Raw genomic sequence first — 16,547 nt, 5'->3', positions numbered from 1 at the left:
AAAACTTTTATGTCCAGCCACATATTCCCAAAGCTAAGAATTCAAACACAAGAGTTGGAAATACAAGACTTTCCATTTACAGACTGAAGATCCAACAATTTAAACTTGTTAAGAAAATCACATGGTTTTATTGTATAATGCAGCACTGAAATATGTGAACAACAACCAAAAAAAAAAAAGGAAAAAAAAAAGAAAGAAATCGATTATCTGAGTTGGCTTCAGGCTGGCTATTCTTTCATATCCTTTTGTTTCTTTGGGTTATTAGAGAAACTTGTCAGTACAGGAACTTTTTTGTATTACGGATTCTTCCCAAGGCATGCTGGTAAAACATACCCTTCCTTTGTCAAATGCAGCTAATTCTAACTTCCAAACATCATGCACAAGGAACTCTTCTAGTGACACAACATAAAACTCTTCGGAAGGGTATGTCACAAGTCTTGCTTGCTTGCCATGGTGTGCAGGTTTGTGTATGATATTTGGAATGTTCCATGGGTGTGATTAATATTGGTAAGGAGGAGAGGAGGAGAAAAAAAAAAGGCAGCTGCCTCAGGGATGTCATTTCAACCATAGTTGTGCAATGCTAGCCTGAACATGTCATTGGTGCAAACCCAAGCATCATTGATGTTCTTTAATAGAAATATCTGGTGGAATCCGATAACAGGATCTTCATCGGCCTGCAGAGACAAATGAAAAACAAGAATTAAGACTCTTTTGAGCAGCGCATCAAATTCCTGTCACTGGAGTCCAATGTTGTCATGCATCTACTTCTTGCCTGACTAGCGATTCCTTTTTTTTTTTTTTTTGAAAGAAGCTAAAATTCATCATTTTGTCTCTGTGCAAGAACACAACATGCATTTTTAGTCATGATGATGCTGAATGTCACGAATGATTAAATACCGCTGGAAACCTAAGTGCAGTTCCTGACCGTGACAATAATAGTTCCCCAATGTAGTGTTTTTCAGATGATAAGTTTCCAAAATTCTCAGTCAGGAATTTGGAACAATGGGTTCACATGACTGTGGTGTTCACTTAAAGACCATCATGATTTACTTAATGACTGCTGCCAAAAGTGTTGTAAAAACAGATCTGGTCAAGTGGATCAACTTAGTCAACTTAGAACTGCAACAACTAAAAACCAAAAAATCTGGTCCCAATTGCAGTTCTAAAGGACTAGCTGTAAGTTTAAAGCTGGATAATGGACTAAAGTTTCATTTCCAGTTAGAAAATATGGAAGACTGCTTCCTGATCATTCAGTGATATTTTTACGACTACCTAAAGTGGAATAATGTCTTCTCATATAATCATGAAAATGAACTGCATCTACTCTATCAAACATAATACTTTTGGTTTTACAATACAACCAAACAAGCAGAACCTTGATTTACTTGGAACTTGATAACAATGGATTTCACATGAAATGGATCGATTTTCAAGCTAGACCAGTGTTTCTCAACCTCTTTAATGTGCAGAATTCCCTAACTAGCATATTGGCCGGGGAATTCTGGGAGTTGAAGTCCACACATCTTAACATTCTCAAGGTTGAGAAACAGTGATCTAGACCAGGGGTTTCAAACTAGCAGCCTGCAGGCCAGATGCATCAACGCAGGCCAAGCCCACCCCAGCTCCACGAAGGCATCAACATGACGCAGCGAGTTTGACACCCGTGATCTAGACCATTTGTATAATGATGTCATCACACAGATGACAAATGACGTGCAATTACTTACTCTCTAATATAATAGACATTTTGTACAATGGACATTTCCCCAATTAGTCTGTTAAAACAAGGTTACACTGTAGGTATTATTAATAAGTTGAGGAACATGACATTGCAAGACTTAAAGGTTGTATTTGCACACTGTACTAACTCTTATGCTTGTATGCTTCTGTAAATCCAGTCAGTGCATATAAACCCTATTCGTGGCTTAGAAGAGTGTGAACTCACCCAATTGTGTCCTAGTCAGTAAATTATGATTAAAGAAATTATAGCTTGGCACAACACATTAACTAGATCTACATGTTAAATATTTGGTAATATTTGGCTATGGACAGCAATTGGCAGTCATGGTAAACCAAACTAAAATAGCCTCAGACAATCCTTACAAGTGTGTGCCTAGTCATGCTACCTTCCCCTGTGCAAAACCCCACTTAGGGGTCAGCTTCACAGAGGCATCTTGATATTTCAGAGTTCCCAGCTAACGTATCATGTTGGCTGGGAACAGTTGTCTAACTTATTGGGATAGTACCAGATTAAGGAAAGCCAACATAGAACCATAGTAGGAGAGATATATGAGCATTTCCTAAAAGTTAGTCCTTCTGCAACCAAAGGTTTACTATTTGTTTCTCTCAGCACCCAAAGTGGAGGAGTGCAGAGCAGTACCTGGCCATGCTGTACATCACAAGCAGCACGGGGTCCTTGTGCTTCCTGAGCTTAGTTATTTTCTTGCAGGCATCTCATTACCGAATTAGATAACATCACCTAGTGCTGGTGAGGCTAGTTGAGTAATTGTGCTGATCCAGCTCCCCAAACATGACAAACCCTCTGTATTTAAATCAGTGATTCCTTTATTAGGAGTGCCGGCATCCCTGGCAAAAAGACGAAGAGTTGTCTGCCACATCTATTCATCTCCGCCCCCTGGCTTTTATCCCCAGAGCTGGGGTGGGGCTTCGCTAGCAGCGGTAGCTCTTCCGTTCAAAGGATCGGCTTAGAGATTTTCACTGCTCTCCTCTCCTCTGCCTTCTGCGCGTCAGCGTGTCGGGCACTGGACCCGGCTGTTCCTCCTCTTCCTCATCAGCCACCTCCAGACCTGAGGGCTGTTGACTCTCCATCTGAGGGCTGATGGACGGCTCCAGCTGCGCCTCTGTCTCTCTCTCTTTGATAGCTCCATTCCCCCTTCCCCCTCAGGGAAGGGGCTGGGGCTGACAGGCCACAACAGTAATGAAATGTCTACAAGGAAACAACCAAGCTGAGAGCACTAAGGACTCCAGAGTTCAATCCTGAGCGAGCTACAAATATTCCCTTCTATCAATTCCCAGATACCTTCCTACTGTTCCACTTTGAAAATCCATTCAAAGTGTTCCAGGCTAAATCCATTCTTTAAACCCACCTTTTCTGTGACACCTTTCGTTTAATCCTTTAATTCTCCTTAACTGAGAGAAAGTAATCAATACAACTGCATTTGCCCACTCTTGTTTGTTTTTACATTCCCTCTTCCTTATCAGTCGCTGTAGTAATATACCAACTTCTCGCAGTTGAGACGAATGACTGTTTACGAACGGCATGCTCACAATGGATTAAACTGTAAGCTGCCCTCCGCCCTGGGCCCCTGGTGTAAGAAACAAGTTGCACAGTTGTACCTATAGGCACGAATGCAGACAGTTTTCAGGCATAACAAGGCAAGCATTCATTGTATGCCACTCCAACGTTCCAGAGTTCTAAGCAGCGCTTGTATCCTAAAGGTGTTAAACAAGCAACCGATTGATATAGAAACACTACATTAACTATTTGGCAGCTGCTTCTGCAAAGGAAACTTCGCCGCTGCTCATTTCGAGAGACATCAACCTGAAGCAATCCACACTGTCATACCGCAACCCTCCTCCGGTAACACACAAGCAATGTTCATGCTGTTTGCAAGATCAGGTGGGGGCAGAGGAACAAGCAGAATGCTTCTTACTCAGAGAGGGGGCAGCGAAGATCAGAGCATGAGGTGGCCAGTAGGCTAAACATTATGGAGTGCTAGCCTGAAGACTTCATTGGTGCATACCCAGGCACCTTGTAAGTTTTTCAACAAAAAGGTCTGATGGAAACCTAGAATTTGGTCATCATCTGCCTGAGCAGGACAGGAGAAAAACGTTACAATCTGAAAATATCAAATGCCGGTATCTTGACAAAATTCTGACAGGGGGTATATTTATGGCACTTGCATGGAATAGGCCAAGATGGAGTTATTAACATCTACTGGGGTGTTTTACTGAATATTAAGAAGCTGTGCTGTAAAAGAGGCGTGGGGGGGGGGAGATAAAACACTAAGCACAATGACTCATCGTATTTATAGCAACTTACAAGCTACATTCTCATGTTAATTGTTTATTATTAATAGCAGATGAATCGTGTTATTGTATTCCGTTCAAGTCTTGAAAATGAGTAAAAAAAATGACTAAATGGGAAGTGATTTTTGTAAGGCCATTGCAATCATGTGATTTTCTGCTTAGCAATTGCCCTGTTAACAATGGAATTGCCAGTCCCTCCTGGTCACTAAGCAAAGACTACTTGTAAGGTTTCGAAAACAGCTCTTCGAGTAGCACTCGAGACCAAACTGGCAACTAATTCTGCTGCCATAGCACTGGTGTAACATGGCCATATCATAGCTGCCCAGATAGCACATAGGCTGCTACATTATCATATCTAGTGAACTGTAGTTGCTTGCAGATTCTGGCAGTTCCGTTATATGGTTTGCTGGATTCAGTATGTGCTCTCCTTACTTCCATGTTGTATTAGGCTTATTTCTAGTGTAATATGCTGTACCCCGTTTTAGCTTCTTCAACAGCCTTAGATGATTGGGAATCCTCTCAATTCTGCCTGATCTATCATGATGGGACAACAGGATTTTTTTTTGCACATTACTTTATTAAGAGACTCTCATTTAGGTTCTTTAATCAAAGACTGTGGGAACTGTTTGCAGATGGTTCTAGCCCTGCTTTCCCATTGGTTGCAATATAAAGATTATTACCCCAGAGGTGCTTTTTCACGAGGCAAGTGGACTTTCTGGTTGTTTTTTTCTTTGAAGACATTTCCCTTCTCATCAAGAAGCTTCTTCAGCTGAAGACGCTTCTTGGGGATGAGAAGCAAAATGTCTTCAAAGAAAAACAAAGAAAGTCCCGTTGCCTCGTGAAAAAGCACCTTTGGGACAACCATGACCTTGGATGACTGAGAATCTCCGTAAGACATTTAGCGATGCAAAAATCAGATCATTACTTTGATTCCTTCCTAGCAGCCACCATAAGCAAACTTTGCAACCTATTCTGTGCCCCCATTAAATTTTGTGCATTCGGCTTTGCTGACCTAATCAAAAGTGGACTGGCTTATCTATGATGCAGTCTTGAGACATTAAGGCTATAGCTGTCAAAGTTCTGGTGATCAAACTGAGCTATAAAGCAGGTGACCTAAGCAGGCTATGAACGGATTCTTGACTAGTGCTCTAAATCAGGGATCTCCAACCTTAGTAACTTTAAGACTTGTGGACTTCAACTCCCAGAATCCACAAGTCTTAAAGTTTCCAAGGTTGGAGACCCTTGCTCTGAATCAGTGTTTCTTAACCTTGGCAATTTTAAGGACTTCAATTCCCAGAATTCCCCGGCCAGCTAGCACCCGGATAAGGAAATGCTGTTCTAAATATTTCTTCCCTGCAACCCAGGCCTGAAAACAGACTTACTTTAAGTTGTCCAACTACCATACTGAGTATACAGCTGTCTGGTGTAGGCTGATGATCTTGGGATGTGATGCTGTGCTGTATTTTCTGAAAAGGAAGGCTCTGAAAGAGAAGGGAGAAACACAGAAGGATTTACAGGTCGTCCTCGTTTCACAACCACACATTCACTGACTGTTGAAACTTAGGATGGCTGAATGAGTTGCAGATACGAATGGTCTTATGTCGGTTGCGGCACGGTCATAGGATCGCCACAGGCAATCTCCTTTGCTGGTTTCCTACAAGCAAAGACGATGGGAAAGCTGGCCGGAGGTCGTAAATGGTGACCATGCGATGCCCTTTGATAAATGACATGCGGCCGGCCACTGCAACCACAAAGCAGCTCTTAAAATGGCTCTTCTTTGTCAGCTGCTTTCCAGCAGTGGCAGCTGGCTGGGGGCCGCCGAAAACTCCGATCAGCTTGCCTTCCGGACTCTGGACCAGCAGCCGCGGAAGGTAAGCAGCCCAAACAAAGAGGCGGTGCTGGGGGAGGAAGCGGGGCTAGGGCCGGGGCTACTAAAGGAGGAGAAACAGGGGCGACTGGCGAAGGGAGAGCGGAGATAGATAGGTGGAAATCCCAAAAAATTTCCTACCTTTTCCTGTGGGCGTGGCTAGGTGGGGGGAGTGTCATATGAATGAGTGGGTATGAGTGATGTCAAGTTGGCCACGCCCACTCAGACACATGACCCCCACCTAGCCACGGCCACTGAACCCGTAGCAAAAAAAATTGTAACACCCCCCCCGCACCCACTAAAGTATAGGTGAGGCAATTTCTAGAATTTGGGAAGGGGGATATCTTAGGCTGAACATTAGAACCGCAAGATAACAGAAACTTACTGAGAGTTTTTCAACAATAGCTACTTTGCCCTGAAATTGTAGTCCTTCCCATGTAAGGCATGAGGCATCTATCTGAAACAGTAAAACAATAATCTGCTTAGAAACATTTTATTTTGTACACTAGAAATAGTAACATACTTGTTAAAAAATAAATTAGTAATTTTCCAGAACTCCTCACAGAGTCAAAATTGATTCAAGGCAACCTTTATATATTAGATAAATATAGGCAATATATTAGTGATGAAGATTGAATACAATAATGCTTCTTGAGATTAAATTAACTGTAAGGTACTGCTAAACAACCTTATGAGAATGCCAGCATTACTGACTTCAAAGGAAGGTGGAAGGTAAATGATAAAACAGCCCACAATAAAAGCATCTGTTTCAGAGTTACTTACATATATTGATCCTAACTGAGTCCGGTCTGTATCAAATAACTGATAGTAATGCTGTACAAAGCTGGAACCAATCTGTTCCCAAATAGGCTTGTCTCCCATTCTGAATTTTCAGTGCAGCCAGCAACTGGAAGTAGAAGAAAAACACAGGATATTTGACTTTGTTATGGATAGGTTGAGGAAACCACCAACCTCGCGTACAGTTCTTGTAAAGGTAAAGGTTCCCCTTGCACATATGTGCTAGTCATTCCCGACTCTAGGGGGCAGTGCTCATCTCCGTTTCAAAGCCGAAGAGCCAGCGCTGTCCGAAGACGTCTCCGTGGTCATGTGGCTGCCATACTCAACACCAAAGGCGCAGAATCATTGTTACCTTCCCACTAAAGGTAGTCCCTATTTTTCTATTTGCATTTTTTATGTGCTTTCGAACTGCTAGGTTGGCAGAAGCTGGGACAAGTAACGGGAGCTCAGCCCATTATGCGGCACTAGGGATTCGAACCACTGAACTGCCGACCTTTCGATCGAGAAGCTCAGCATCTTAGCCACTAAATCACCCTAACCCTTACAGCTCTTGTAACAGCAGACAAATTTCATGTCGGAGAACATAATGAAAAGAAGCAAATGTTATTGTTATCAACATCAATCTATAATGTGACAAAATGCAGCATACTGTTTAGTTCTAGTCATGCCATCTGAAAAAAGAAAAATTGCACAACTGGAAGGAATGTGACTATACAATGATGCTGCCAGGTTTCGATCCTAATGCTTTAACCACTACACTGAAGTCGCTGTTTGCAGTGAGGATAAACGAAATATGGAATTGCATTCAATTGGATGAAAATGCTCTCGTCGAATTGATGGGTCAATTACTTTTAAAGCAAGTGTGTTTAATAAACAGCGGTCCTCAACTTTACAACTTAACTAATGGTTTAGTAACCATTTGAAGTTACAAAGACACTGAAAAAGGCACTTATGACCATTTTTCACACTTATAACCGTTGCAGCATGCCCAGGGTCATGTGATTTACACTCGGATGCTTGACAACTGATTCACATGTATGACGATTGCAGTGTCCCAGGGTCATGTGATCCCCTTTTGCGACGTCCTGACACACAAAGTCAATGGGAAAGCCAGATTCACTGAACGACCATGTTACTAATTTAACAACTGCAGTGACTCACTTAACAAACGTGGCAAGAAATGTCGCAAAATGTGGCAAAACTCCCTTAACGAAATTTCTCACTTAGCAACATAAACTGTGGGCTCAACTGTGGTCATAAGTTGAGGACTCTCTGTAGTTAATGTCAATTACAAAAAGCAGGCTCAACTACAATTCGTTTCAAAAATAATAAACTATACCTCTTTGGGAACAAAGCAAAGCTATCCAATCAAGTTATAAGCTGAGCACTAAACTTGAGATAGTCATCAAATTACGACCACAACTGGGACTGGGACTTCTGTCACTGAGCGATATCGACTACACCTCTTAGAGGCAGCAGTTACAGTAATCCCAGTTGCAACTGTGAAGCCAGTGTGTGATTGTGAGGCAAGAACCTCGTGCTTCTTTTGCCCTGCCACGCTCACTTTTTCTTTAACGACATACCACAATTTAGGGCAGCGTCCCATGGCCGCCTCCTCAGCCACACCTGGAAAGTTCCCTTCGGCAGACAAGCCTCCACTCCACCAGCCTCAGACCCACATGCTAATTCTGGGGCAGCCAGGGCGGGGATTCCAGGCCACCGGCTGGAGGAAGAAGATGGCGGCCAATTGCAGGCAATGAGGGTAAGTAGGACGTGTGGTGGAGCACAAGGCACCCAGAATGGCAAAGATGGAGAAAGGCGGGTGGGGTTTAGGAGAGCTGATGTGCTTCTGAGGTCAGAAGTGCAAGGGCCTGAATTTTGATCACATGCCAGTGGAGGAGGCTGCGATGGCCATCACTCTGGGGACCACTCGGAAGTCCTTTTTTTTTTTGCAGTACCTTTAAATGGCCACTGAACATAATTATGTTCATAAGTCGAGGATTATCTATTAAAGATTGAAATGGAAAAGAATTCCCCTAAGACAGTGATGGTTAACTTTTTCGGCACTGAGTGCTGAAACTGGACCGTGTGTACACGCACCGGAGCACCAAAGCCCAGAAGAGAGAAGCTAGCTGGTGCACATGCACGCAGTGGCCAGCTGCTCTCTTCCGGATTCCGGCACGCACATGCACACTGACCAGCTAGTCCCTGCACAAAGACCAGCTGCCTGGCATGTATGTGCACACAGAACCTGGAAGAAAGCAGCTGGCTGGTGCGCATGCACGCCGGACTAGCTTTCTGGCGCACATGCTCACAACAGAACCCAGAAGAGCAGCTGACGATGGCACGTGTGTCCACAGAGAGGGCTTTGCGTGCCACCTCTGGCACGCATGCCATAGGTTCACCATCATGGCCCTAAGAGATCCTCAAAAAGTTCCTGTGATTAGCACACAGGAACAGCTGCCTTGTGTTTCTTGAAAGGGCTACAGCCATGTTTTTATTTTTTTAAAAAAATACCAATTATTCTTCACAACTACTCAGGAAGTATTTAAATAGCTCTTAATGGAGACAAATGTTTGCAGCAGAAAAGAACAAGGTAAAAGAATTGATGAGCGCTCAGAAAAGATGGCTTAATCTGTCCAGCGTTTTGCAACAGTACACACAGCTGGACCTGCATATTCATTTTAATCTGGGATTAATGTGACCATGAAAACGTGGTCAGACTGTCTAAGAAAGGTTGACAGATTCTGGATAGTTGGCTGTTCTTTAAAATGCTGGGCAGCCAACATAAAATATCAGTGAGCTTCTACTTTAAACATTGATATTTTGAATGAAATGTAATATTACATGTGCTTAGAAACTGCAGCAGCGAAAGGAAAGCAAAACCCATCTGCAAGGCTGACCAAACTTTTCGACGATACGGAAAAGTATGCAAATGGAAAGAAAGGTTCTATCTTATGAAAAGCAGAAGTCCATGCCAATCCCTCTAGATTTTCTGACAAAAGGAAGCCTATGATAAAAGTGGAAAATTGCACATCTCTTCAGAGTGATTATGCTTTATGCTAGAATGATTTCCTAATAAATCTAATAAAAATATATATACGTATATATAATTGCAATACATCCAGCGATTTTCAGCGGAAGTTCAAATAGGAGGCTAGGGACGACGTATGCAAGTGAGTTGAGTCAGTGGACAACATCCCCCCCGAAAATAAGACCTGGTGCCTTTTTTGGGTGGAAAAAATATATATAAGATAGGGTCTTGTTTTCAGGAAAACACAGTAATCCACTTACTTGATAACATAGATTTAAGTTACTTTTTAACTGATTTTGATTCTAACTTTTCTATTGTTTGCTGGAAGCCTTTCTGGTCAAGAAATACTCATTCCAAATACAGGTTGTCCTCAACTTATGACCACAATTGAGCCTAAAATTTATGTTGTTAATAAGTGAGTCTGTCCGATTTTACGACTTTTCTCACTACATTTCTTAAGCGAATCACTGCGGTTCTTAAATGAGTAAGACGGTCGTTAAGTGAATCTGGTTTCCTCATGGACTTTACTTGTCAGGAGGCCACAAAAGGGGATCATGTGACTCCAGGAACACTGCAACCGTCATAAATGTGAGTCAGGCATCAAGCATCTGAATATAAATCACATGACCATGGGGATGCTGCAACGGTCGTAAGTGTGAAAAATGGTCGTAAGTTACTTTTTTCAGTGCTTTTGTAACTTGGAACAGTCACTAAATAAACTGTTGTAAGTCAAGGACTACCTGTAAATATTAAATATATCTAATTGCTGAAGTATTTTAATATTAGCTTTTTAATGACAATTTGCCAGTCTCTAAAGACAAGTATTAAGATAGCTTTAAGAATTTCCCCTTGCTCTAATGCAAGTCCTATTACTATAGCAATAAAATGCACTGAATCTTATACAGTGGTAGGCCAAATACTCTTAATTCTCATCCAAGTGGGTTCCTACAATAAAATGTCTCTTTAAATATTATGTAGAGAGGGATCTGACAATCTTTAAAGGAAAAGCTCACAAAGGAGCTTATATCAGGTACCAGCTTTCGAGCTTGTGCAGTCTATTCTCTTTTTCTATCTGAAATCCACAAGCATGAAAGCTTGCCAGGTAACTTTCGGTCAGTCCCTTTCTCAGCCCAACTCACCTCAGAAGATTGTTGTTGGGGGAAAAAATAGAAGGACGGAGGAGTTTTGTGTATGTTTGCTGCCCAGAGTCACTTTTTTGTGAGATGAGCAGGTGTGAAAATTTTTAATTATCAAAATTACCGTAGGCAAGCCCATCAGAATACAGAAGAACAAATTCAGAGATTTTACAATTCCATTCTATTTTTTTTAAATAAAAATTATTTTTTAAAAAATTAAATTAAATTAAAAATTAAAAAAATTAAATTATTGAGTCTGTCATCTGCACCTCTATAACTGTCTGGTTTGGTTCTGCAACTCAACAAGACAGACACAGAGGATTTCAGAGGATAATTAGAACTGCAGAAAAAACAATGGCTACCAACCTGCCCTCCATTGAGGACCTGTATACTGCACGAGTCAAAAAGAGGGCTGTGAAAATATTTACAGATCCCTTGCATCGTGGACATAAACTGTTTCAACTCCTACCCTCAAAACGCTATAGCGCACTATAGAGCACTGCACAGCAGAACAACTAGACACACGAACAGTGTTTCCTAAATGCCATCCCTCTGCTAAACAAATAATTCCCTCAACACTGTCAAACTATTCACTAAATCTGCACTACTATTAATTCTCATTCTCATTGTTCCCATCACCCATCTCCTTCCACTTACAACTAATTTTGTTGCTTGCATCCTTATGATTTATATTGATATTGTTTCCTGATTGCTTATTTGTAGCCTATGACTGTCACTAAGTGTTGTACCTTATGATTCTTGATGAACGTATGTTTTTTTTTTATGTGCACTGAGAGCATACGCACCAAGACAGTTTCCTTATGTGTCCAATCACACTTGGCCAATAAAAAATTCTATTCTATTCTAAAAGAAAATGCAGTGTAATCAGCCAGACCTTCCAATATGCACCAGCCTATTTTCTAGTCCCCTGGACTTAAACTACAGGCAATCCTTGATTTACAACAGTTCATTTAGTGACCATCTAAATGATCCAACTGCACTGGACAAAGGGACTTATGCTTGTTCACAAAACGGGTGCAGCAAGATCAAAATTCGGACGCTTGGCAGCTATCTCATATTTATGACGGTTGCAGCGTCCCGGGGTCACATGATCCCCTTTTGTGACCTTCAGATGAGCAAAGTCAATAGGAAAGCCAGATTCACTTATGAACCATGTTAATAACTGGAGTGATTCACTTAACAACTGTGGCAAGAAAAGTCATAAAATGGGGCAAAACTAACTTAACAAAAGTTTCACTTAATAACAGAAGTGTTGGGCTCAATTGTGATTGTAAGTCGAGGACTACCTGTATATTGATTCGTCCAATGTACATATAGCAGCCCCACTTAGAATTGCCAAATTTTGCTACCTGAGATTTTTTTGCTATCCAGGGGCTTTATATTACTTTGTATTTTCTTGTAAAAGTAGACAAGCATAGTTAATGTATTTTTCGGAGTATAAGATGCACCCATCCCCCAAAAAAGGCTGAAAATTTGGGTGCATCTTATACTCTGAATGTAGCTTTTTCGAAACTCTTTTTCAGCAATCTCCTGCTTTGCCTGCTCCCTCAGACTCTCAGCTGTGCTTTAGAAGCTGTTTTCAACCCCAAGGAGGCTCGCCTGCTTTTCTCATTCCTTCTCTCTCCAAAGATCAGCTGTGCTTTAGAAGCTGTTTTTTATCCCCAAGCAGGGGATAAAAAGAGTGTGCGCACACTCAAAACCAGTGAATTAATGTGCTGAAGCTGACCAGACTTAAGGACACTAGCCAGATGAATACCTGGTAGGCAGATTTTTTTTTCCTATTTTCCTCCCCAGAAACTAAGCTGCGTCTTATACTCCAATGCGTCTTATATTCTGAAAAATACAGTATGTTTTTGTTCAGTCTTTTGTTCAGATGACTCCCGAGATCCTGATCCAGCCAAATAACTATACTTACAAGAGGAAACTTAAGAGTTATAACTAATCCATTCAAAAGACATCAGATTACAAAGGTCTGTACAGGTAGTCCTCAATTTACAATAGTTCACTTAGTGACTGTTCAAAGTTACAGTACTGAAAAAAGTAACATGATTTTTCACACCTTCAGATGCTTGACAACTGACTCCCATTTATGATGGTTGCAGCGTCCAGGGATCACGTGATCTTCTTTTGCGACCTTCTGACAAACAAAGTCAATGGGGAAGCCAGATTCATTTACCAACCATGTGACTAACTTAACAGCTGCAGCGATTCACTTAACAACGGTGACAAGAAAAGTCATAAAATGGGAAAAAACTCACTTAACAAAATTTCTCACTTAGCAACATAAATGTTGTCCTTAATTGTGGTCATAACCTGAGGACTACTTTTATTAACCACCAAACTGTTTGGCATGTGACATTTCTGATCATCTAACATTTATAGATACTTAGGTTGTCTTATGTTCTATATCACATTAGGAAGCTGCACATATTTACTTTTCCCTCCCTGCTTGAATATCTTTGGGACTTTTTCTCAAAGCTTAGGATTCACGAAAAATGGATGATGCTAAATTGCCCATGAAATGATTCATTTCATGTCCTAATTCATTTATGCCAGCAACATATTTCCACCAAGTTTAGTTCAGTAGCTCAATTTTATAACTTTGATGCAGTTTTTTTGGCATCTTAGCTGCCCTCTCACTGTTCAGTCATTGATAAGTTGAAACCCATTTATAGATACTCAAGCATCCCACTATTTCTCATTAGAAACATTTTTTATGAACACACTTTGCATTTGTTATTTATTTTTGCCCGAAATTGAGAAATCTTAACAAACTTTCCATAAAATGTAGCCTGATATACAAAGTTTCTCAAACTTGGCAACTTTTAAAAGATGTGGACTTCAATTTCCCATGCTGGGAGTTGAAGTCCAGACACCTTAAAGTCGCCAAGTTTGAAAATCACACCGATACACACACCCAGGCTCTGTGTCATGTAATAATATATATGGTGATCATTTTGTATTTATTTATTTAGCCATGTTTATGTAGTGCATACTGGAAGTGGCGAGAGAGCGGTATGCAACGAAAGTTCATTTCAATGCATGAAAGTTCATTTCAATGCATGAACGTTTATTTTCACGCATGCCGATTAGTGTACATTAGTGTACATTCGAAGTGCCAATAAAGTTAGTCTAATAGTCTAACTTGAAAAAAAAAACCAAACAAACCCTGAACCCCCCCCCCACAATTCTACTAAAAAAAAAAAGGAACCCTTTTGCCCAGAAGGAATCCCTTTGCTGATCCACCGCAGGAAGCACCCGCACACCACGTGCCACAACTAACACCAGTCATTCCCTTAAAAAGACCATAATTCTTACTCATATGGGTTTTGTTTTTAAGAGGGGACTGGACGATGGGGCTATCCCATCGCTCCATCCCAAATTCTCAAAAGCAGCCAAATAAAAGAAGGAGGAGAGGAGGAAGAGGAGAAGAAGAAGAAAGAAGAGGAGGAGGTGAACAAGGAGGAGAAGGAGGAAGAGGAGGATGTGAAGGAGAAGAAGAGGAGGAGGAGGAAGAGCAGGAGGAGGAGAAGAAGAGAAGGAGAAGAAGAAGAAAAGGAGAAGAAGAGGAGGAGAAGGAGAAGAAGAGAAGGAGAAGAAGGGGAGGAGGAGGAGGAGAAGAGAAGGAGAAGAAGAGGAGGAGGAAGAGCAAGAGAAGCAGGAGGAGGAGGAGGAGAGGGAAAAGAAGAATAATTTTTCACCCAACCCAGGAACTTTCAAATCGCGCGCCTGGAAGGAAACCCTCCCTCTCCCCATAAGCACGTGGCCGCCCGCGACCACTGGGGGGGGAGGGAGAGGTTGCGAACTTGCCCGTTCACACGTGCGTTTCCGAACACGCGGGGGGGGGAGGGGGAAAAGTGGGTGGGGGTGGGGTCCAGGGTTTAAGCGGGGAGGGCGGGGTCAGGAAGAGAGTCGTCTCCCACCCCACCCACCCCCAACCCCCGGCTGCTCTCATTCCTCGAGGCGGGGAGGGGCTGAAAGGCTGCGGAGCTCCAACGACACGCCCTTCCCTCTCCTGAGGGGGGGCAGCGCCCAAGCGCAAGGCCCGCGGCCTCCCTCAGCCACTGCAAAGCAGGGTCTCCCCTCTGCCGCTGGAGGCCTTCCTTTCCCGCGCCTCAGGGGTCTTACCAGGCTGATGGCGATGGCGGCGGCGAGCGCAGCCCGAAGCCCCCAGAGCGCAGCCTCACTCGGTGCGTCTGTGTGTGTGTGAGAGAGTGTGTCAGTCTCTCTCTCTCTCTCACTCTCTCTCTCCCCGCTTCGCCCGCCGGGCACCGCCTCTTCCGGCCACGCCCCCTCGGCTCTCTGGCGGGCGCGCGGAGGACCCATTCCCGCCGAGCCTGCTGGGAAGGCGAGTTTCTTCGCCCGCTCTGGCCTGTCAGCTTTCCGCCGATCAGACGCGGGCACTACAGCTCCCGGCGAGCACCGCGCGCGGGCGCGAGGAGGCGCCCCACCCGAAGGGGAGCTTTGGGTGCCAAAGGACGAAGGAGGGGAATTGGGAGCGCGGTTGACAGCAACGGAGGTTGTGGAAGGGACCTCGGAGGTCATCTAGTCCAACCCCCTCCTCACTCCTGTACTAGGGATTCGAACCGGCGAACTGCTGACCTTTCTGACCCACAAGCTCAGTGTCTTTAGCCGCCGAGCCAGGGTTGTGTATTGACGGACTGATTGGAAAGGGGAGCCCAATTCATTAAGAGGGAGGGGGGTGAGGTTCACTCTGAGAAGATCCAGCTTGGAATGTCCCGTTTAGAAAGGACCAGACAGGTACCAGATTCTGGAACCGCTTTTGTTCCCTGTGCCATCTGCCTGGTAAACCCGCAAGATTCGCTTTTCTCGCCATGTACATGTTTACATCCGAACTAGACTGTTGTTTCTCAGTGTCATACGTGGGCATATGCATAATTTTGCATTTATTCTGTCATGTTCATGTAGGGTATACTGGAGGTGGTGACCCTTTGAGAGCTGTATGCAAGGAAATTTCATTTTAATGTGTGCCGATTAGTCTACATTCAAAGTGACACTAAAGTCGGAGGGAGTAGAAAGTATCTCGGAAAAGAGCATTTGCTGCCTGATTGCAAATTCAATGTGCAAGCCATTTGCTTAATTGGCTCCACCAATTTACAGGTAGTCCTCGACTTACGACCCACAGTTGAACTCTACATTTCTGTGGATGAGCGAGAGGCATTTGTTAAGTGAGTTTTGCCTCATTTTACGACCTTTCTTGCCTCCGTTGTGAAGTGAAATCACCGCTCTTGGTAAGTTTACTAACCCGGTGGTTAAGTGAATCTGGCTTCCCCATTGACTTTGCTTGTCAGATGGTCGTCAAAGGGAATTGTGTGACCTTGGGACACTGCAACCGACATAAATCTGAGCCAGTTGCCAAGCATCTGAGTTTGAATCATGTGTTCGTGGGGATGCTGCAAAGGTCATAACTCTTAAAAACGGTCATAAATCACTTTTTCAGTGCCATTGTAACTTTGAATGGTCACTGAACAAATTGTTGTAAATCGAGGACAAAGTAGAAAGTTCTGGAAGGCACCACAGCTATGAATATTTCTGCTTTGGAAAAGGATTGGAACAAAATTGATCTGGTTCCACAGATTATCTTGTGGCACAGATTCACCATCTTTAACCACTCTGTGAT

At 43.0% G+C, this 16,547-nt stretch overlaps 1 protein-coding gene across 1 annotated transcript; it reads right to left on the bottom strand.

Moving 5' to 3' along the window:
* Positions 1-105: 105 nt before the first annotated feature.
* NUTF2 (nuclear transport factor 2) lies at positions 106-15,184 on the bottom strand. Its single transcript, XM_058155391.1, has 5 exons — positions 15,035-15,184; positions 6,701-6,824; positions 6,303-6,374; positions 5,433-5,531; positions 106-674 (listed from the first exon to the last, which is right to left on the bottom strand). The coding sequence occupies exons 2-5, from the start codon at positions 6,797-6,799 to the stop codon at positions 561-563; spliced, it is 384 nt and encodes a 127-aa protein (XP_058011374.1). The 5' UTR covers positions 6,800-6,824; positions 15,035-15,184; the 3' UTR covers positions 106-560.
* Positions 15,185-16,547: the final 1,363 nt, after the last annotated feature.

Source organism: Ahaetulla prasina, chromosome 12 (genome assembly GCF_028640845.1).
Source record: "Ahaetulla prasina isolate Xishuangbanna chromosome 12, ASM2864084v1, whole genome shotgun sequence".
Taxonomy (NCBI): domain Eukaryota; kingdom Metazoa; phylum Chordata; class Lepidosauria; order Squamata; family Colubridae; genus Ahaetulla; species Ahaetulla prasina.
Note: the sequence above shows the minus strand (reverse complement) of the source record. Positions and strands in the feature narration are given on the sequence as shown.